A 23,607-nucleotide genomic window follows, 5' to 3' on the forward strand; every position below is an offset into this window, starting at 1 on the left:
TTCTGATTTATCTGTGCTTTTTCTGTGATGCTTTATGCACAAGTTATTGGGTGCTTGTGTTACTGAGACTGTGGTCTTAACAATCAATTTTGCAGGAGTTTGAGCCTTTGATACAGAAGCCTTATACAATTGTATACTTTCATTCTGCTGCATCTTTACAGCCGTAAGTGTGGTATCACTGACTGAATTTCAGATCTATTGCTTTTGGCTGGGCATTCCATTCTCTAAGCTTTGCATTCTTCTCTCTCTCAATTCTTTGATTTTGTTGTCTAAGCTGCACAACTCTTGGCTATTGGTATGTGTTACCGTTATGGGTTATATGCATCTTCTTCAATGCATGCTTCTTGGTTTAATGAAAAATCTAACATTAACCTTGTTCCAGAATGTCTCTGTTGTATCCTTCCGTCAACCAGGAAGCTTACCATTATGAGATGAAAACCAATTGTACCAAAAAAATTATTCAGCTGCGTAAAGTTGCATATTGATTGCTGAGAGAGGGACCTTTTGTGTGTGGCAACTGGGAATCGGTTGTTCTTAAGAAATAGGAAATGGAAGTGCCTAAGAATTGTTGGAATAAAATAATACAAAAGTTTTAGTAACTGTCTATATTTGATTTAATATAGAAATGGAGAATGTTCACAATGGAAGTTAACTGTTCACCTGGGGCATAAGCGCCGACCGTAACAGGTGTACGACATCCAAACTTTGAGTTGGCCACCAGATGACTGGAGTGCCTATTTTTGTGCCCGGTAATTTTCACGGTGAGGCCCACACTTTTGAAGGCTAGGATGCTGTAGACAGTTGACATCTTGGCACATTTTTCTGTCGGTTGTTGGTAAATTATAGTCCCTTGTGGCATATATGAGCATTCCTATATAGAACTAAAGTGACCATCTCTGTAGAAACTAAGATATGTACACATAGGAAACAAGAGAATACATGCAGTGCGAAATTGACCGACTTACTTGTCACTTTGGTGGAACCATGATAGCAATAGTTGCAATAGTTGTTGGTATGAACCAGAGAATGTTTGGGTGATGGAACAACAATGAGATTCTAGAGTGTCTTCTTGATCTGCCTACTTTCACAGCCTAAGTGCTTCCCAAGCATGTTGACCAAGTGGCACTCATTTACACCCTCTTTGTAAAAGATTCAGCCTGGGACCCAAGAGTAGCCAAGCTACTTAGAAGAGGAGAGAACACACAACAGAGGTATGAAGGCTAGAGAACTTGTATTACACTAGAACTCAGGTATTCTTACAAGTTTAGTGGAGCCCTCCTCATATAGATCCAAGAACATTCTAGCTATCCTATATCAATGGCCAGGAGGAAAACATGTGGTGATCATATAATGGCCAAGAATTCTCTGAAAACCTTCTAGATGACTCTACGTGAACCCTCTTTACTAGATACTATTTTAAAAAAAAAGCTCTAGAAACTTCTATAGATCTCTACACCATATGCTTATACCATTCTCTCCTATTTTCTTCAATACTCCATATCATGCACATAGCCTGTGGTGTACAAGAAGAGTAAAAATTGGCTAAGTAACTGGAATAGCCTCTTAAGATTTTGTGCGGTTCGTGACACTCTGCTTCATCTGCCTTTTATCAAACCTGTGCTCCATCTGTTGTACTCTTTATTGAATTTGTACCAACTTTTGCTTCTGTACTATAGATTTGTAGACTAGAAGTAGAAGAAAGAAGAAGAGATAAGAGAGAAGAGAGTTGTGAAAGGAAAGGAAAAGAGGATTATAGGGCTGAACCTGGACATCCTCTCTACTCCTATTTATGTTAATAATAAGCCAGTGAAAAAGACGGAAACACCCTGAATAACAAAAGCAATAATTCCCCTTTAAATCCTAACAAAGAGTCTTAATCAAATTTAAGTAAAGAATAGACAGGAGAAGGTGCTAGGTGGGCCGTATAGCTGTACAAAGTACATCCATATCCATTAGGGGCGTATGCATGTATACTAACTTTGAGGTAGAGCCTTGTTGAATACATTAAGGGCATCTTTGATTTTCCATGTCACATGTAAATACCTTGTAAATAGGTAATAATTATTTGCCTAAGTAATTACTGCAACGCTGCCAATGCAAACATTGACAGCCTACCTTTTGAATGCTAAAATCAAGCATGGCTGTGAAATGAATGTGGGGCCCACTGTGATGTATGTGGCTTATCCACACCCCGTTATGCTAGCTGAATTTAGGGCATGAGCCCAAAAATGAGGCAGATCCAAAGCTCAAGTGGACCACACCACATGACTTTGTGATGAATCGAACGCCTACCATTAAATACCTCTTGGGGTCCCTAGAGGTTTTGGATCAAGCTGATATTTGTGTTTTCCCCTTATCCATGTTTGTGTGACCTTAAGAACAGGTTAGATGACAAATATATATCAATGTGGGCCCGGTGAAGGAAACTTTCAATGGTGGATGTTTTAAGGACATTGTTTCCTTTGGTGTGGGCCACGTGAGCATTGGATCTGCCTCTCTTTTCAGCTCATGCCCCAAAATATTCCAATAAAACGGATGGATGGCATGGATATGTCATATACATCATGGTGCGGCCCACAAATTTAAGTCAATCTTTTTGGTCCGGTTTTCAAAGTAGAAATACACCAGGATTATCAAATAGGCTAAAAAAGTAATAATGACCTGTTTACAATGTATTTACGGTTGACATGAAACACGATGATTGAAATGGTAATGCTATTGATAAGGAGAGATGTTCTTTTATGTTGCTGCACCAACAACTTCACGATCAAGATGGTATAACCCATTTTGTTCATGCCCTTTGCCAATCTTCTTCTTCGTCTTCAAATCTTAAAAAAGGCAATGTGAAGGGTAGGAAGTCACAAAATAGTTAAGAGATTTGATGAGGTTGCTAATGGATAGAAGACTTGAAGGGAATTTAAGAACACAAAGAACAAAAGACATTAAAAGGAAAGAACATGGATGGACAATACCCATACCATATACTTTGGACTGGGTTTTTTTTTTTTTTTTTCTTTTTTGTATAAAGATTGAATTTATTAAAGGAAGCCACAAGCAACCTAAAAAGGAAAACAAAGTAGAAATAGAAAAAAGAAAAGCATAAACTATACACAACAGAAAAAGGAAAAAAAAGAAGAAAGAAAGCTAAAGCTATACAACTCGAGACCAACTACTATAAGGGCACAAGCAAAGAGGACAAGAAGTATCTCCCAAGGAGTCTTCTAAGAGAGTATCTAAAGGAGGCTGCTAGAAGGGAGCTGATCAGGGTCAATGTTGAGAACCGAAGCCCACTCTCTGTTGTTGCGAAAGATGAACCCTTAAGAGTCTCTCCTATGGCGTAGAAAGATTAGAAAACATCTGATTGTTCCTCTCTCTAGATTTCGCAAAGAGCAGCAAGGACAACCAATCTCCAGCAAACTTTACAGCTTTTATCTCCTTCAACTCCATTCCAGCAGAAGAGCAAATCAGGGATTGGGCCAAGCATGACCTAAGAAACTTGGAATTTGGTGCAAATGGTAGCCCAAATCCCAGAGACGAAAGGGCAGTGAAGGAACAAGTGAGTAATAGTTTCCTTATTGCCCAAACAAAGACTGCAGACATTTGGTAAGATCATGCTTTTGCGTTGAAGATTGTCTATCGTGAGAGTATGCCCTTTAGTTAAGATCTAGGTGAATGCAGTAACCTGAGATCAGGGTGTCCCGTATCTGTTACGATACAGTCGTATTGACCGATTTATAATGATAATGGCTGACACCGTTACGCGATAGGGGGTCGAAACAGGCACCCTCCCGATTCTGTGACCGTAATGGCCGTTACGGGCCATAAAGGCTGTTATGGGCCTAAAGAAAATAGGGAAAAAAAAAAAACATAACTTTTTTTTTTCCCTTTCTCTTCTTCTTCTTCTTCTTCTTCTTCTCTCTCTCTCTCTCTCTCTCTCTCTCTCTCTCTCTCTCTCTTCTTTCCCTCTTTTCTTTTTGGTTTCCCTCTCTTCTTTTTCATTTCGGTATCGAAAATGGAATGGACTGAAACAACCACGCACTTAAATTTATTTATTTTTTTATGTGTTCTGTGGTGCACGCTGAACAGTGCATTTGCACTGTTTTGTTACATGGGTCCGCTGTAATGTTTATTTTCCATCTAACTTGTTAATTGGGTCACACTAACGTGGATGAAGGGAAAACACACATGTCAGCTTGATCTAAAACTTTTGTAGCCCTCAATAAAATTTTAATGTTGGACGTTTAATTATTGTTGTTTCTTATGGTGCGGTCCACCTGAGCTTTGGATCTGCCTCATTTTTGGGCTCATGCCCTAAAATTATTTGACATTCATCACGGTGGGGCCCAAAAAACTTTGACACTTGTGTGCTACACTTCACAATTTGAGTCCCGCCTAATTCGGGCCCTTAAAATATTGTACACGAGACATGTATTAACTTAAAATTTACCAATTAAATTATGAACTGTAGTTGTTGACTCACAATGCCAAAATCAAATTGTTTGAATAGTTTTAATTGTTAATTTGTGGACGCTTATTTTTAAAATAGGGCCTTTTGATTTTTTTCATGATTCACTATCCAATAAATGTCCACCAATTCATAAGTGGGATAATGCCAATAAATTGCATGAATTTGAGGCTGATTTGGGGCATGGATTGGTCCTCCAAGTCAACCCCAAATTGGCAACGCCATCTACCTGAATTTAATTTATTTTTTTTTCAAAGAACTATTGGGAGAAATGATATCAAATTGTTACGTATATAAATTATATATTCAGAAAATTAAATATATGAATTTTGTAGTCAAATTCAGGTTATTTGGTTCATAAATTCATCAGATAGTCCGATACAACTTCTCACCAAAGAGTAGACCGTTACACCACCATAAACATGTTCCAATTTATAAATGAATGCATATTTGGAATGCTTAGAATATTTCGGATTTAATCCATTTTTTCCATATTTTTTTGGCAAAAAAATAAAAAATAAAAAATTTGCACCATTACGGGCTGTTACGGCCCCGTATCGGTATCGGAGGGCATCGTTACGCCAACCAATACCGATACGAGATACCTTGCCTGAGATGGGTCAAAAGGTCAGTAATTAGCTCGAGACATCTAGATGGAGGAGGAAGGGAAGGCTGGAGGCTCCGTTTGAGTAGCTCGAGACATTTGGATGAAGGGACTTGCAGGAGAAGAAGCCTGAGGCAACTGAAGACCAATGGATGGAATCAGGTTCTCCGTGATTGGGGTGGATAAGGTGGAGCAACTTGAGATGGGCCAAAAGGTTAGTGAGTTGAGAATTAGAGAGGGCTTGTTTGCAGGGAGGATTCCAGATACCTCATCCATCTGGTGAGAGACAATCTATTATGGAAATCGATAAGTTGCTACTAATAGCAGCAATACCAGGAAATGTTGAGGCTAAAGGACGATGCAAAATCCATATGTCTAGCTAGAATATGATTTTGGAACCATCCCCAAGGTTGTAGGATAATTCATTAACAAAGGAGGCCTTAAGTTTCCAGATAGCTTTCCAAGAAGAGGAGGATCTGTAAAGTGAAAAAGCCTTGGTGAACCAACCTCCAAGCTCAGTACTGTATTTGTAAGAGATTATGTTTCTCCATAGAGATTCATCCTCTTTCCCAAAACGCCATAGCCATTTATAGAGGAGGGAGGAGTTAATATCAAAGAGAACGCAAATTCTAGTTCCCCCTTCCACATACAGTTTGCAAACCTCAGACCAACTTAGAAGGTGAAATCAATTACTCTCTGAATTTCCATTCCATAAGAAGTCCCTCCTAATTTTGTCGATCAGTAGGACATCTGAACAAGGAAAGGAAATAGGAGGGGAGATTGGACAGAGAATTTAATTGAAGTTGACCTCCCAGAGACAAATATCTTGTCTTCCAGGTGGTTTACTTACACTCAATTCTCTCAATAACATAATCCCAAAGGTGATTGGTAGGTTTGCCTATATAGAGGGGCATACCAAGATATATAACAAGACCCAAGTTTGCAACCAAAAAACTTGGCAAAAATAGAAAGAGAACGAGGTTGAATGTTGATGCCTAGCATTTCACTTTGGACTGAGTATCATCTTCTAATGTGACAAATCATCCCATCAATACTGTATTAGTGGATGAAAATGAACTAGACTCACCTGTCATATGATTAGATGCTCCAGAGTCATTAAGCCATAGAGCAATGAACTTGGATCTTAAACAAGCTATACCTAGGGACATTGATGTAGCCGTAGAAGCGGAAGGAGCAATAGAAGTAGCAAGAATATGTTGATTTTGCAAATTTTTCAGCAACTTGGAATACTACTTGGTTGTTGTATTGCAGAAGTGGAACTAATCGGATGAAACCCACTACTCTTTCTAATGTGAGATGCTTGATCAACCCATGCTTGCTTTCCATAAATATTCCAATAATTTTCAACGATTTGTAAGCCCATAATGGGTACAGTTCTTAGGTTCACGACCTCTACTACGACCTCCTCCCACTTCACCACATCTACATTGATTATCTCTACTGCCGTGACCATGCCTTTGCTCTATCCAGTAAATGATTCAAGCTATTGTTGACTTTGCTTGTAGACCTTGGGAATATATGTTGGAGGCATGCATATACCTCGTTCAAAGATGGCACATCCTTGTCACTTCAAAATTATTCGAGAACTGGCTCATATGTAGGCTTCAAACCAAACAAAAATTTATCCACCCGAAACTCATGTTGTTGGCATTGCTTTTCCAAATCCGTAGTGGGAGGTTTCTACACATTCAGTTCCTCCCACATTCTTTTAAAATTTGAATAATATTCACCTAGGTATTTATCTCCTTGGTGAAATCCAAATATCTCTTCAAATAATTGGTACGTACATGAGATGTTTTTATTATATGAATACATTTCTTGTAATGCATCCCACACTTTCTCTGCAGTATTGAAAGCCATTACGTTAGTATTGATGGATGATTCCATACTATTCCACGATCATGCCATAATTTGAGCATTCTCCTGGATCCATTGTTCATATGTATTAGAACTCTCATAAGGTTTTTGTGTGGTCAAGTATTTCAATTGTCCTTTTGCCATTAAAAATAGTTGGATGACTTGGACTAACGGAGATGGTTTGTTCCATTTAATTTAATAGAGTTTATCTGAGCCTGTAAAAAATCAGATAGATTTATGAATCTAGTTCTCGAACCACTTCTCACTTCCGTTTGGGACAAGGGACTAGAATATATACTGCAAGCTTATACGAATATGGGCCGACTTTTTGTGACAGCCGTAGAGCTTCTAATAGAAATACAAAAACGTATCACCCACTTCCTATAATCTTGCCTAAACCTTTCGGTAGGCTTTGCAAGTCAACAACCGGTATGTACACCACACTTGAAGAGAATAACCAGCCCATACGTTTCAACCAATCACAAGGGTTGATGATCACGAGCACAGCATTTGACGAAGGGCAATCAATCCACACGTTCATACATCCCACAAGAGGCAATGATCACGAGCACTTTATCCCCTTCTCACGCATGGATCATTACAAAGGCCCGACACAACAAAAGGAAAAGGAACAAGAGGTTTCTTAAAAGATTTTCATCACAAGAGGGATGAGAGAGCCCCCCCTCAGAAGAATAAAGAAAGGATATGGTGGATGGAAAAGAGACTGTTTAGATTAAAAACAAGATTACTTTGATACCGCAAGCTTATACGAATACTGGCTGACATTTTGTGATAGCTGTAGCCGTAGAGCTTCTAAAAGAAATAAAGAAACGTAGCACCCACTTCCTGCAATCCGGCTTGAACCTTTTGGTAGACTTTGCAGGTCAACAACCGGTATGCACACCACACTTGAAGAGAACAACCAGCCCACACGTTTCAACCAATCACGAGCACGGCATTTGACGAAGGGCAATCAATCCACACGTTCACACATCCCACGAGAGGCAATGATCACGAGCACTTTATCCCCTACTCACGCATGGATCATTACAAAGGCCTGTCACAACAAAAAGAAAAAGGAATAAGAAGTTTCTCAAAAGATTTTCATCACAAGAGGGATGAAAGAGCCCCCCTTCGAAAGAATAAAAAAAGGATATGGTAGATGGAAAAGAGATTGTTTATATTGGAAACATGATTGCTTTGATACCGCAAGCTTATACGAATACAAGCTGACTTTTTGTGACAGCCATAGAGCTTCTAATAGAAATACAAAAACGTATCACCCACTTCCTACAATCTGGCCTGAACCTTTGGGTAGGCTCTGCAGGTCAACAACTGGTATGCACACCACACTTGAAGAGAACAATTAGCCCACACGTTTCAACCAATCACGAGGGTTGATGATCACGAGCATGGCATTTGACGAAGGGCAATCAATCCACACGTTCACACCTCCACGAGAGGCAATGATCATGAGCACTTTATCCCCTTCTTACGCATGGATCATTACAAAGGCCCAACACAACAAAAAGAAAAGCAATAAGAAGTTTCTTAAAAGATTTTCATCACAAGAGGGATGAGAGAGCCCCCCCTCGGAAGAATAAAAAAAGGATATGGTATATGGAAAATAGATGGTTTAGATTAGAAACAAGATTACTTTGATGCCGCATGCTTATACGAATACGAGCCACTTTTTTGTGACAGCTGTAGAGCTTCTAATGGAAATACAAAAATGTATCACCCACTTCCTACAATCCGGCCTGAACCTTTGGGTTGGCTCTGCAGGTCAACAACTGGTATGCACACCACACTCGAAGGGAACAATTAGCCCACATGTTTCAACCAATCACGAGGGTTGATGAACATGAGCACGACATTTGATGAAGGGCAATCAATCCACACATACACACATCCCACGAGAGGCAATGGTCACGGGACGGGCACTTTATCCCCTTCTCACGCATGGATCATTACAAAGGCCCGGCACAACAAAAAGAAAAGGAGTTAGAAGTTTCTTAAAAGATTTTCATCACAAGAGGGATGAGAGAGCTCTCCCTCGGAAGAATAAAAAAAGGATATGGTAGATGGAAAAGAGATGGTTTATATTAAAACAAGATTGCTTTGATACTGCAAGCTTATACGAATACGGGCTAGGCCAACTTTTTGTGACAGCCGTAGAGCTTCTAATAGAAATACAAACACATATCACCCACTTCCTATAATCCAGCCTTAACCTTTGGGTAGGCTTTGCAGGTCTACAATCGGTTTGCACACCACACTCGAAGAGAACAACCAGTCCATATGTTTCAACCAATCACGAGGGTTGATGATCACGAGCATGGCATTTGACGAAGGGCAATCAATCCACACATTTACACATCCCACGAGAGGCAATGATCACAAGCACTTTATCCCCTGTTCACGCATGGATCATTACAAAGGCCCAACAATTATCACGAGCACTTTATCCCTTCTCACACATGGATCATTACAAAGGCTCGACACAACAAAAAGAAAAGGAATAAGAAGTTTCTTAAAAGATTTTCATCACAAGAGGGATGAGAGAGCCCCCCTTCGGAAGAATAAAAAAAAGGATATGATAGATGGAAAAGAGACGGTTTAGATTAGAAAGAAGATTGCTTTGATACCGCAAGCTTTTATACGAATACGGGCTGACTTTTTGTGACAGCAGTAGAGCTTCTAATAGAAATACAAAAACGTATCACTCACTTTCTACAATCCGGCCTAAACCTTCGGGTAGGCTCTGCAGGTCAACAACCGGTATGCACACCACACTTGAAGAGAACAACCAACCCACACATTTCAACCAATCATGAGGGTTGATGATCACGAGCACGGCATTTGATGAAGGGCAATCAATCCACATGTTCACACATCCCACGAGAGGCAATGATCACGAGCACTTTATCCCCTTCTCATGCATGGATCATTACAAAGGCTTGACACAACAAAAAGAAAAGGAATCAGAAGTTTCTTAAAAGATTTTCATCACAAGAGGGATGAGAGAGCCCCCCCTCGGAAGAATAACAAGAGGATATGGTAGATGGAAAAGAGATTGCTTAGATTAAAACAAGATTGCTTTGATACCATGTAGACTTAAACTAGAAGTTAGCGTTTTGAAGAGCACCTGTAGTGTTAGTAAATAATGTAAATCCCCTATAGTTTGCACTATAGGGGTCGTAGCGTATGTAGCGTCGTAGCATACGTGTAGCATATGCGTAGCGTATGTAGCGAATGCTATGGTTTTTTATTTCTTATTTATAAAAGATAATTGTATTTTGTATTTTTTAATTAATACTCTCAACCTTGGGATTTTAATTTCTTTTCATACTTTTGTCTTGTGGTTTCAATTAAACATTATTAATCAAAGTGGTTTGCTTAGAAAGTTGTTAATGTGATAATGATTTGATTTGGTTTATATATGTGGATTGGCTTTTGATAAATGATAATTAATAACTTGTTTGAACATATGCTTATACTTGAAAAAATGAATAATCTTTTAGGCATTTTTATATATATTTTGTTTGTTTGTTTGTTTTTTTTTTTCTTACTATTTATTATAATTTTCTTATTTATAATTAAAATATAGAAGTATCGTGTAGCTTACGCTACACACCATGCACGCTACAGAGGATCAAATGTTACGCAACACGCTACTGCTATTTAAAACAATGCTAGAAGTAGAAGCAATAAGAAGAAATAGGAAAAGAGAGGAGAGAGAGTTGTGAAAAGAAAGGAAAAGAGGATTGTAGGGCTGGACATCCCCTCTCCTCCTATTTTTATTAATAATAAGCAAGTGAAAAAAGACAAAATCACTCTTTAAGTAACAACCAAAATTCCCCTTCACTCCTATCCAAGAGTCATAATTCAATTTAACTAAAGAATAGACAAGAGAAGGTTCTAGCCTTCTAGGTGGGCCATACAGCTGTACAGTCCATATTTCTCATGTTTTAACATTTACCAATGAAAGGATTGAAGATTTTGTGTATTTAATATGGTAGGAAACTTCGGTTGAGTATGTCCTCACATTCTCTTTATCTTGCTTTTGGATTTTTATCTAACTTATCATTTGGTTATTTGCAATGTGAGGCAACACAGGCAACCGGATTTAGGATGGATGAGGCGCTTACAACAAATACTTGGTCGGAAACACCAGCGTAATCTGCATGTATGCACTTGACTGTGAATAATTTAACAAGCACAGTCTCATCTTTGCATTCCTGTTTTGAGTATTGCCATGCTTTGCAGGCAATTTATGTTCTGCATCCGACATTTGGACTGAAGGCAGCAATCCTTGCTTTGCAGTTGCTTGTGGATGGCGAAGTAATGTGCTGTTATCTTGTCTGCTCTTTCCTTCACCATCTTTTATCATTTTATCAACAGAATGCTAATGCATTTGATTCAGGCTTTTTGAAAAATTATTGGAAATTAAAGTTTCTGGAAAACCACCAAAGCAGGTATTTTGTGGTTATCGTGTCCAAGGGGCCAAATCAGCAAATAGTCTGAACAGTAGGTTTTAGAAACGATTTACTTTCAAGTCCCACATATGTGTCTCCCTTTTGCTCACTTTTTCAGTGACCAGAATGCCCTCAAATTATCCATGAAGAATCCTTGCAGTTATGATAAACTGTTATGGAATATATTAGCTGCTGCAAAGCTGCTACCAATGTAGAATATTTTGGAAGAACATTAGCTATTAGTAGATGCTGAAATGGGCCAGACTGGAGTCTCAAATCAGCTTTTTATTAATTGTTGGCAACCAACATTCACTGTATGCATGTGCGTGTGGGCGTGGGCGTGCGCGATGTGTTAGCAACATCCAGAGCTTTCAAGTGACACATGGCATGCCCAATCCTCTATCTGGATAATCTATTCAACCATACCATTGGGGGCAAGCCATATTGCAAATTTCATGCTAATCAAGCGAGCCTAAGCATCCTATCAATAGCATGATAATTGGTCAATGAAGATTAAGTGGAGAAACAAAATAGGTCCAGTCACCATCTTGAAACATATTTTCAATAGATCCCATGGTGGATTGCTTATAAATTACCAAAAAAACTTCTGTTTGATGATGCTTACCATCCAAGTCATGGCTCATAAAGGATTGATTGTTGTAATGATAGCCCACATTGAAAGGGTCAAGATCGTGTGATTAGCGTGATTGGTTACCGATATAGACTGATGATTTGAAATGCCATGTGCCACTTAAAAGGGATGTTGCTAATGTCCTTGTAAACGCATGGTTATGCATGTATGTATGCCTATATGTATATGTATAGGAGAATGATCCAGTATTGTCGATTGTACCACCATCAGGATGTGTAAATTCATGCATGTGCATGTATGAATACATCATGTGTTGTGGCCCATCTAAAGTTTTTGAGTTATCCCTTCATCAACGTGGGGCGCACATGATGAACAAGTCGGATGGCGTATAAACAACATGGTGGCCCCAGACAAAACAGTTGTGGGTGTCCCATCTACGTTGTTTCTTGTGATGTGATCCACTAGTAATGGATCTGGCTGATTTTTTTTTTTTTTCTTTCTTTCTTTCTTTCTTCTTCTTTTTTTTTTTTGTTGCACAGGGCCTAAAAAAGGGGGCACACTTCATGGATTGTTGGATTTCTGGAAAACATCTTGTTGGTGGCTGTAGAGGTTGACATTGCCATAACTATTGGTATCTGTTGTAGTTGACACTATAGGAAGTTCGAAGTGGCAAGCAGAGTTGGCCCACTGTGATGTGTTTCATACATCCAACCCATCCATCAGTTGTGCCCCCTCTCAGGTTACATGCAACTTGAAAATTAACTCTATCCATAATTCAAAGGGAATAGTGGAGAAGGGACACCCACCATAGGTGGATGTTTTGGGTCCCATCATGATATTTATATGCCATTTGACTCTTTCATTGTGTGTGCCCCACCTGGATAAAGGGACACTTCAAAAATTAGGCCATTCCAAAACATTGGTGGCCCCCAACACCACGTGGTTTTAGAGTTTTAGGCATGAGTTTTGTGGAGAGGGGATGACTACTGTAGGCATGTATGCCATTTGACTATTTCATTGTGTGCCCCCCAGCTGAAGGGACATTTCAAAAAACAGGCTATTCCAAAACATAGGTCGGCCCCACCACGTGATTTTAGAGGTTTTGGGCATGGTTTGACACTGTTGCATGTGGTGTGGCCCACCTAGATGTTGATTCTGCTGATTTTTGTGATCCAATATTCATGGTGGTCCACACGGCTGCATCTGATGCACAGCTTGGATCCCCCACAGATCATAGTGGACCCCACCAACTCAAGTGTACTATACATGTGACACTTTGGGATCATTGCCCTGTGTGTGTGTGCATGCGTGCGTGCGTGCAGGGAAATGATTCCATGGCTACGTAACCACCATAATTATAGTGGTAATGTTTTGTGTGGGCCCCGTCGTGATGCATTTATGACAACCACTCTGGTCATTAGATGTGCCCTCCCTCGTTTGTCTATGGACCCAAAAATCATGACCATTCATGACTCAGGTGGGCCACATGATGGGGTACAGTTAAGAGGGGCCACTCCCACCCTTGATTTTGTGGAGGGTCCACTGTTTTCTCGCTATCCAATTCGTTCACCTGAAACATCTTCCCACCCTTGAAAATGTATTGCATGAATTGGTGTTGTATTCATTCAAGCTCATGGGTGGCTGGATTTCTTGGAATCACGCTGCAGGTGTGGCGGAAAGTAGCATACGTCGATCGACTACTCCAGCTGTTCAGATATGTCCCACGCGAGCAGTTGACCATCCCAGATTTTGTGTTTCAGTTGAGTTCCCATTCTTATCCCCTTTTTATTTATTTATTTATTTTGACAATCAAGTGATGAAATTCTCACAACTTTTTTTAAGTTGTGGGGTGTCATCCAACGTTACAAATGACACAGACATGCGCGTCAATCTTGACCATCTGAATTGTAGGGCCCATGGAGCTGACCGTGTTCACTGATTGAATAATCCTAACCATCCTATTGATGGTCAGTTTAAATTCAACGAGCAAAACAGATAGTTAAGATTGATTAGTGTGACTTTTTTTTTTTTTTTTAAATCTTCTTTTTTCAAAGGACTGAGTTTTATTGAGAAGCTACCTTGGGGAGGTAGGATGGAAAATAATACAAAGCGATTAGTGGCCCAACTGGGCAAATGAGAACACGAGCATCCATATTGCTAAAACTAGATGCCCACTCAACAACCCCAGATGAAATCTTTCTAACAACCTTCCCCACAGACACGGACCTGTTCTTAAAACAGCGGCTGATCATTGTGACTTTCAGCCTATGCTCCTTTTGCATTGGTGAACACAATTTGGACAGGTCTGGGTTCCTGTTTTTGAATGCCACACGTGTTGGATGAGGCATCTTAACCTGGGGACGGGGGCAATAGTTAGTACCTGCTATATTTTATTGATGAATGACGATTTTATTAAAAAGAATATAGGAAACAAAATTAGACATCAGAACCTAGGGGGCAATCTGGAAAACACCCCTAGGATAAAATACAATTTCTCTGACAGCAAGCCATATGCTGACAAAAAGGCAACCAGAAACTCATTAGAAACCAAACAAAACCAGGATTCAAGATTCCCAGAATTAATGAAGAGTCAGTGAAATCAAGATAGGGCAGGGCCTGAAGCAAAATAATCAGCTATCCATTCATCTGACCATCAACAACCAAAAGATCCCTGCGACTAATGCCCTTTTTAGCCAGATTGTCTGCTGTACCATTCACGAAACAATGGACATGGACAAACTCTGCCACGCTGTGTTCTCTGTTCTTGTCAAAAATGGAAGCTGGTTGTCAGGGAGGATTACCAAGATTTACCCACTCGCTGACATTCCGCGAGGCCCCCTCAAAGATTATAGGACTGAACTGCTTTGATGTAGCTATTTTAATGCATTGAAGAACATTGGGAGCTTCCACGAATTTGGATCGCCGGAGCTTCTAGAGGAAAACACAATCTCATGGCCATTTCGGGGGCCACTTGCTAGCTATACTCTCCTTCCATTTCGCAAGGATGAGCCTTGGCTGAGTCCTGGCCTGACCAATGGCGCTGAATGTCTCAATCTTCTGAAAGCTTAATGATGTTACTGAATACGTCATACGCCGTCCTGCTTTGCCTGTGGAATATTTGGCTATTTCTTTTCAGCCACAGCATCCATAGCACTGTCTTAGGGACTATAGCCTATAGGCCACAATGGCTTGCCATTTGGTCTCAAGCCCCTGATTTCCAACAAGCACAATGATCACCAACAATTGCCAGTAGTGCTCACATGACGCCAAACTTTAAACACTTCCAAATCTTATCAGCGAATTCATAATTCACAACCAATGGTCTGCAGTTTCCTCCTTGCACATTTGACATCTAGGTATTCATTACGCCCCTGTTCTTCAGATGATCTATAGTGGGAATCTTATTGCATCATGCGTCCAACAGAAAGCGTTGATCTTAATAGGAGTCCCACTGTCCAAAACGTTAAAAGCCCATCCAACCTTGTCCCCAATCTCGTTTCTCCAAAAATTGCAAAACAACCTTCCTGAGAAATGTCTGTCCGGTTCCAGAAACCATACTCTGCAATCTACTCGAGACGTGGTGATGTATTGCTCCAATTTATGCAGCATTTGGACTAAAGCTATGGTTACCTAATCTTTAAGGTGTTGTCTAAACTTCTGTTACCCACACAATTCCCCCTTCTGAGTACTGATAGAATTACAACACCGGGCCATCCTTATTGACCGCTATCAGAAATAGAGGTTTGAAAAGCTGCAGAAAAAAGGTATTTGGTACACCAGCTGTCTTTCCTGAATCGAGTCCTTGGTACATTTCCTATCGTAAATCTGACATTTCGGCAGGAACTGTCTGAACTCCTTGGATATTTGTCTCCAAATTGTCAGACCTCTGTTCTGACTTTCCTACCTTGATGTCCACCCATTTTCTTGAAGCTTCTACTTACCTTGCGGAATTGATCCTTCCCAACGAAGGCGACTCCTGCACCCGATGCGCCACCACCATTTAGTCAACGTGGTAGAGTTAGCTTCTCTGATACGTGTAATCCCTAGACCTACTTCCCTAGTCGACTTACACCATTTGCCTTCTCTAATCCTCCCAAACATGCGCCGTAATGGCCGTTACATGGCAGTAACGGTGGCAACCATTATGTGTTACGGTAGCTGTTACCCAAAAAAATGACCCATAAAGGTCATAATGGCCCCATAATGGTCCATCACAGGGCCAATATGGGTTTTTCCGCTTTTTTTATTTTTATTTTTTAAAGAGGGAGCCATTACAGCTCGTACTATAATGTTGATGGTGGTGGCCATCACGGAATTGCAGTTTTGCCTCCTAAATCCCATCCTATCCAGCAAGATGGTCTAAGATATTCCGGTTGATGCAGTCATTAGCTTTTTCCATATCAACTTTGATGAGGAAACCACTTCTACCCATTTTGGAGTTTGTGTCGATCAACTTGTGGGCTATGAAGGTCTGTGATGAATCAACAATAACAGAAGATTGAGAAGGCATGGCAATCTTGTTAAGGACTCCCCTTAAACTTCCGAGCCAGAACTTTAGATGAGATCTTATAGCATCTTGTACCAGACATTGGCCTGAAATCTCTCATATTTTCCGCATGTGGCTTCTTAGGGATCAGGACGATAAAGATAGAATCTGTCTCTGCATATCCTTGCCTCTCAATGGAACTCTTCAAACACTTCCTGGATTTCGTCTTGCAATATTTCTCAACAATGGTGATCAAGAGCCAGGACTTTAGATGAGATCTTCTATCATCTCGTACCAGACATTGGCCTGAAAATCTCTGATATTTACTGCATGTGGCTTCTTGGGGATGAGGGCAATAAAGATAGAATCGCTGTCTCTGCATATCCTTGCCTCTCGATGGAACTCTTCAAACACTTCCAGGATGTCGTCTTGCAATATTTCTCAACAATGGTGAAGGAACAACATCGATTCCATCAGGGCCTGGGTGTATTCCCCACTCATACCTGTCATAGCTGTCTCAATCTCTTCTTTCATGAACCTCCCTTCCACTGACTTGCATCTTCCTCTGATATTCTGTCAAATTGAATCCCATGAATGCCCAGCCTCGACTGGAATTTCTCAGAATAAAGATCCCTGTAGAAATCCATGATGCATCAACAAATCGGATCATTTATTTTACCTGTGAGAGTATTTGCTGTTTCAGATTTTTTTTAAAAACCCAGAAGTGGATGGAAATTGCTTGTAACCGAGCGTTATAGGAATCTCCTGTAACCCCTGATGATTGATGTGGTCCAATGATGACACACCACATGGGTGCGTCAGATGAGGTGTTCACAGTGAGAAAGGCACCCGACAGGTCCACGGTGAGAGTGGAGAAAGGCCAAAATCTTACAGGCCCCCGCCCAAATTGAAACAGACAGTGGCTAACCTACCTGATTCTAATTGGAGGCGTACCCTCCAAACACGCCCTAATAATGTTGGTGAACTATGGCACCTCAGTCTTGTCCTTCTGCTGTTTTTTTTCTTCTTCTTCCTCTTTTTTTTTTTTTTTTGTTTGTTTGTTTTTTCCTGTGTCTGTTCTGTTTTGCTCTCTGACAGTGTGGTTTATGCAGGCATGATCTCGAAGTGAATGGAGGGAAGGGTCTTATCGTGGATCCAAGAACAAAATACATATACCACAGACCCTCTGCCTGACATGCAATCCTATTGACAATCTACAATGCTGGTTTGGTAATTAATCTGTATTCTTATTTTATTTGTTTGTTCATTTGTGCAAGTAGCCACCTTATTATTTCTATCTGGGTTACGTGCATCTGGTTGGAAAGAAATAACTGTTGTTTCAGGAATAGAAAGGGTTGCTTGTCTGGAAATTTTCAGTAGGGCAAAATTGTTTGTTATGCAATGGGTGAACGCTTGTAATATTTTAAGCACAGATCAGTAGTTTCCCGTTTTGTGGCTCAAGTTGTAATTTTATATTATTATTATTTTCTCTCTTCTTTTGTATTCTTTGGCCTTTAGCCTTTCTCAATAAAATGTTCATCGTTTCAAAAAGAAAAAAGTAGCCACCTTGTTGATGATTCATTGTTCACCTTATTTTTCAGAGCTAATATTTCTGAATCAGTTTTATTTGGTAGGTTTGGGAAGTTGGTATTTTCATCATCGTCATTTGGAACCAATGTTTTTTTAAAACATTGATGTGTATCGAAGAAATTTATGAAGCCCAAATAAAGATCTAATGATATAGAAGTGAAAATAAAACAATGTTATAAAATCTAACTGAACCATTAATCAGGTTAAGGACTTATTTTATGAGTAATGAATTTCAAAGGGGGAAAAAAAAAAAAAAACCACTAAAGGGAACCAAGCAACAGGCCCCCAAAAACACGAGAAAACTAATAGCTGCTAAGGAAGAAGAAGAAGAATAGCAGCCAGGGCAATGCAACAGACACACACGATGGTTGAATGGCTTGCAACAGGATGCGCGCATTTGTCTCAAAATCAGAAATTTTCAGCAGTCCTAGCTTGTCCAATATGGCATTTCACGGTAATTTGTCTGGTTACTGATATTACCATCCATGTTGATTTTTGATTCAGCAATCCTACACAAATTTCAGGTCAATTGGCATCATATGTAAATCAATAAGCATCCAAACAAGCATAATAAAGAATTATACAATGCTTGGGCCAAAAGATTTTACAGTTATTTTCAGGTTTCAGTTCATACCGTTGGAGTCTGTGGTTATGAGATCTGAGCTATTGATAGTCCATTATCAAAGTCCATCGGGATGATATATTGTATGGAAAATTTGATCTTCTTTGGCTTGAATGTGTACTGTTGCTGTATTTTCTTTCCTGTCTGCTTGTTGGCCGCCATTGCTGGACAATGATTGCTTCCAGTTTGGGGTGAATTTTTTGGCGCTATGGAAGTTCCCACCGGGGTTAAGAGGGATGCAAGCTGCGGGTGCCTTGTAACCCAAATCTGTAGGGCCCACCATCATGTCCATTTGACATCCACTTCGTCCATCAGTTCTGCCAGATCAAGCCCAAAAATGAGGCAGATGTAAAGCTCAAGTGGGCCCACCACAGTAAACAGTGGGGATTGAACGGCCCCAACTAAATTTTTTTTTGGTCCCACAGGAGTTTTGGATCAGCATGATGGTTGTGTATTTCCTACATCTCAGTGAGAATTATCTTATAAATGGTCGGATGGCATGGAAAGATCACGGTGGCCCCCTGGAAAGTTTCAATGGTCACCCTTTCCATCCCCACTGTTTCCTGTGGGTTCAGTTTTGGATATGCCTCATTTTTTGCGATCACGTCCTAAAATCATCAGGCGAAACTAGCGGCCGGAATGAATGAGCTTTGGTCGGAATGTATGAGCTTTGGATGATACGATCTCCGTATAGCACAGGTCTAACATGTTATGTGGACACCGTGGAGCCTTGGATGATATGACCTCTTGTGTAACAGGAGTAACATCTCCTGTAGCAACTTGCTTTTGGTTGATACCGTGGGAATTCAGACCGTATGAATATGGGATGGAGGAAAGAATAAACAATGACCTCTTGTTATTAAGTTCTTCTATTGCATTTTTAAAGTTGTTTTTATTTTTAAATCTCAATAAGAAAAGGGGATTCTGAAAAAAATAAAGGATTAGATCGTTCATGGCAATCATTTATTTAATCAATGGGAAAAGCAAACTCTAGATCAGAATTGTAGGGAAGTACTCCATAATCATTTCAACCAACTTAAATGTCTAATTATGATTATGTTTATGCAAAAATATCCCTTTGGATACCATATATCATCTCTATTACTAATCTTTTACGTACCTTGGTGTTCCTAGCAGCTATTTGGTTCGGTGAGTGATGGGTTCCCATGTTCCCCGTATACAATGCCGCCCGAGCACTATTTACGGGATGCCGATTGCCTACGGTTGGTGCTTTGTGGACTCTACCATGATTTATGTGTTTTATCCACATTGTCCGTCCATTTTAGGGCATGAGCCCAAAAATGAAAAAGATCCAAATCTAAGGTCAATGCTATGAAAAATCAATGCGAGTTCTAATCAATTAACCGTGTGGATATGATTATAACGATCTCAGATGTAGATCATTATGACCATAAGTCATTGGTAGACATCTTATTGATCCTTAGTGTATAAGGTTGCTTTGAATCTTCATTATGGGTTTGTTAAGGAGTGAATCTTCTGGTAGTCCTTGTGAATTTGAGATTGGACATGATAGTCATTGACTTGGGAGAGTCATAGTCCATGGATCTCAGTACTCCGTTAGACTCCGACCGTTGTAGGCGCATGGGACACGCATGTGGACATTAGTTCATGGGATGCATGGTCATCTTGTATGAGGAGATTAACTTGGATCAAGATTGACAATCTCCACCATTGGAAACTGACTTGGTGTCGATTTATACTTTACCCTTACCCTGTACAGGAATGTGAGTGTGCCATGAACAAATGATTTATGTTTGGATTTGGTTACTTACATTGATGGATCGAGATCAAGTTAACAATTTGGTGAGTGTGACATGAACAAAAGATTCAAGTTTTGATTTGATCACTTACATTGGTGAATCGAGATTAAGTCAATAGTTTGAGGGCCCATTAGCCTGGACTTTGATCATGAGATCAAGACTTGGTGATGTATGAAAGATGATTAATACTTAGACTTGAGGACGTATAAGGGTCACAATCTTGATTGGTTGGCTTCGACTTTTCCTACGAGGTCCATGCAGGGGCAATAAGTGGATATAACTAGGTACTTCCATTAAGAGCGGTTTATTCTTGCATGGTCTAACAAGTGATTCATAAATATGTTTATGGTTTTGATATGGATAAATTAGGGAATCATTAATGTGGTTTTTCCACTAGGCCCAACACTCTAATTGTTTTAATATATTTTTCAAAGGTTTGTAAGTGTTGAAGTTTTGTTTTAACTGTTAAATTGCTTTAATTGCACTTGATGATAACTTGATGGTCAAGATCTGATGGTCCACTTCCAATTGACATGAGATATAATCATTAGTAGATGACCATGAGAGTGGTGGGATTAAATCATGAGTATATGCATAGATGGGGCGAATCAACACACTTTCCTCACTAGGTAACAAAGTTGTGCTTATGGTGGTGGAGTACCATACTGGTATTTTCCCGAAATCCCAACTTCTTCCTTATTTATTTGATCATATCCTAGAGGATTTGAGAAGCCCTAAACACCCATTCCCCTAGGGCAGGTGAATCAGAGAAAGTAGAGAAGTGTGTTGAGTAAATAAATGAGTTTTTCCATCCTTTTTCGTATCTTCTCTATCTATGTGTGGTCCATCCTTGTGAATGGTTGTGGGATTCCTTGACACTTACCAAAGAATATTTCTTGGGTTATCTAGATCTATCCAGTACTAGGATAGATCAAGAAGAGACCTCATAGGTTGAAAGAGCATCATCAACATTGGAGCAACACATTATAAAATTTCAGGTATGATATAACTTTCTCAAGTTAATTATTTGGTTTTAGAAATTATATATGATCATATTTGGGAAATCTTGGAATTAGGATATCAATTTTAGATTTTCACTCTGCATTTCGATGAAATCCTATTAAGGTGGACTACACTATAGAAAAACGATGTTGATTGGATGCCCACCATTAAAAACTTCCTAGGCCCAATGTAATATTTATTTGTCATCAAACATATTGACTAGGTCACATAGACTTAGATGAAGGGAAAGCATAAATATGAGCTTGATCTAAAACTTTTTGTGGCCCCCAAGAAGTTTTTAATAGTGGACATTCAATCACCACTGTTTATTGTGGTACGGTCCACTTGATATTTAGATTTGCTTCATTTTTGGGCTTTTGCTATAAAGTGACTTAGCAAAATGGATAGACCACGTGGATAAAACACATACATTCTGATGGGGCCCATGGAACTTTGTCTAGTAGCAATTAAATACAGATAGCATTAGTAGGCAATCCCTATTCTTGTTTACGACCTCTAAATGATAGGGATGTCAACAAGCCGGGTTGGGCTCTATCCAAGCTTGGCCTAGGCTTGTGAAGGACCAAAATATTTTAGTATGAGTCCAACCCACATGTTTTTGCAAGGCCTACGCCTTAGTCGAGCCTGAGCTTGAGCCAAACCATAGAGAGAGAGAGAGAGAGAGAGAGAGAGAGAGAGAGAGATGCACATCATGGTGGGGCATGTTCGATTTGGGTGTGCTTCTCGATAGAGTCGATGTAGGTGTTGGGGTGGAGGAGGATGTGCTCAAGCTAGGTCTTCTTTTGATAAGTCTCCTCAATGGATTTCCTGGCATTGAGGCCCAAGGGATCGGTTGAACCCACTATAGCTTTGAAGGCATTGTTGGACTGTAAGGGGAGCTTCTTCGCTATGGTGGCATGGTGGAGAGAGAAAGAGGATACTAAGATCTGTCTGAGAGAGAGAGGGAGGGAGAGAGGGAGAGAGAGAGCTGAGGGCTATTAAAGGGGGATCTGTAGAACAAAATTTTGAGCCGGTAGGTTTAAGTGGAGGGCTGGAGCACTTTAGATTTTGAACTAGACATGATTAAGTGGAGGGCTGAGATGGCTTCTGGTAAATCGAGCAAATGTGATTGTTGGCTTTTAGAAGCGGATTGAGTGGACATGGCAAAGTTCTATGGGCCCCATCATTATGTATGTGTTATGTTCATGTTGTCCATCTATTTTGCAATATTATTTTAGGGCATGAGTTGAAAAATGAGATAGATCCAAATCTCAAGTGGACTACACCATAGAATGCAATGGGAACAATGATGGTCACCATTGAATCCTTTCTAGGGCATACCACAATGTTTATTTTCTATCCAACCTATTTATAAGGTCACATAGACCTCGATGAAGGGAAAACACAAATATCAAGTTGATTTAAAACTTATGTGGCTCATGGGAAGTTTTTCATGGTTAGTGTTTGTAGATGTTGGATCATGGGCAGATCGTGCTCACGGGTGCTTTTTTCAAAGGCTTTCGCTAGTGTGTTTGATGCGTGAGGTGTTATATTTGACTAGAGTTGTCACTAGCCAGTTTCTTAGATTTCCACAGTTGGCTAAACCATGTAGAAGCCTTAGGAGAAGGAATCAGAAAATTTCCTATCCTAAAATGACTCATTGATCTGCGACTAAAAATTTTGGGTAAGGCATGATGGTTAAAAAGAGGAAAACCCTTTCCGCCTGTATAGCGTATAGTTTTTTACTTCAAAAGATTAAACAAACTATCAGGGATTCAGATGGTTCTTATGCGTGGATGATGCAAGTGTATGGAATGCTGTGCAATAATGCGATGCTTATGACAAGCGATGGCCTGGGTCAGATAAATCTACCCTGACTCACCTACTTGACAAAGTGGTCGAATAGCCAGTGAACTCGAGTTTTTGATGGGCATGATCCGATATTTCGGTAAGTTGCAGAGCATACACTCGAATCGACTGGGTGCTTAGATGTAACATACGCGATATGTAATACTGATGGGCGAAGTAAGCAAGGGGTTTAGGGAAGGAGTGGATGTTGATGGTGATGATGCGAGAATGAACAAAACTGATCAATGTTGGACAAATGGG

The 23,607-nt window shown here is 40.0% G+C and overlaps 1 protein-coding gene across 2 annotated transcripts in view; it reads left to right on the plus strand.

Moving 5' to 3' along the window:
* The window catches only part of LOC131234972 (uncharacterized), a 43,121-nt gene extending 25,115 nt beyond the window's left edge, over positions 1-18,006 (plus strand). Inside the window, exons 11-15 of one of the 2 annotated variants that reach the window (XM_058232004.1) lie at positions 96-163; positions 11,067-11,136; positions 11,217-11,291; positions 13,685-13,776; positions 17,616-18,006. In XM_058232004.1, the coding sequence (XP_058087987.1) occupies positions 96-163; positions 11,067-11,136; positions 11,217-11,291; positions 13,685-13,776; positions 17,616-17,697 (387 nt within the window). In that variant the 3' untranslated portion in view covers positions 17,698-18,006. Of the gene's footprint in view, positions 1-95; positions 164-11,066; positions 11,137-11,216; positions 11,292-13,684; positions 13,777-17,612 lie in introns of both variants that reach the window. The other variant, XM_058232005.1, reaches the window with a different exon arrangement.
* The last annotated feature ends 5,601 nt before the right edge of the window (positions 18,007-23,607 follow it).

This window comes from Magnolia sinica, chromosome 19, assembly GCF_029962835.1.
Source record: "Magnolia sinica isolate HGM2019 chromosome 19, MsV1, whole genome shotgun sequence".
NCBI lineage: Eukaryota > Viridiplantae > Streptophyta > Magnoliopsida > Magnoliales > Magnoliaceae > Magnolia > Magnolia sinica.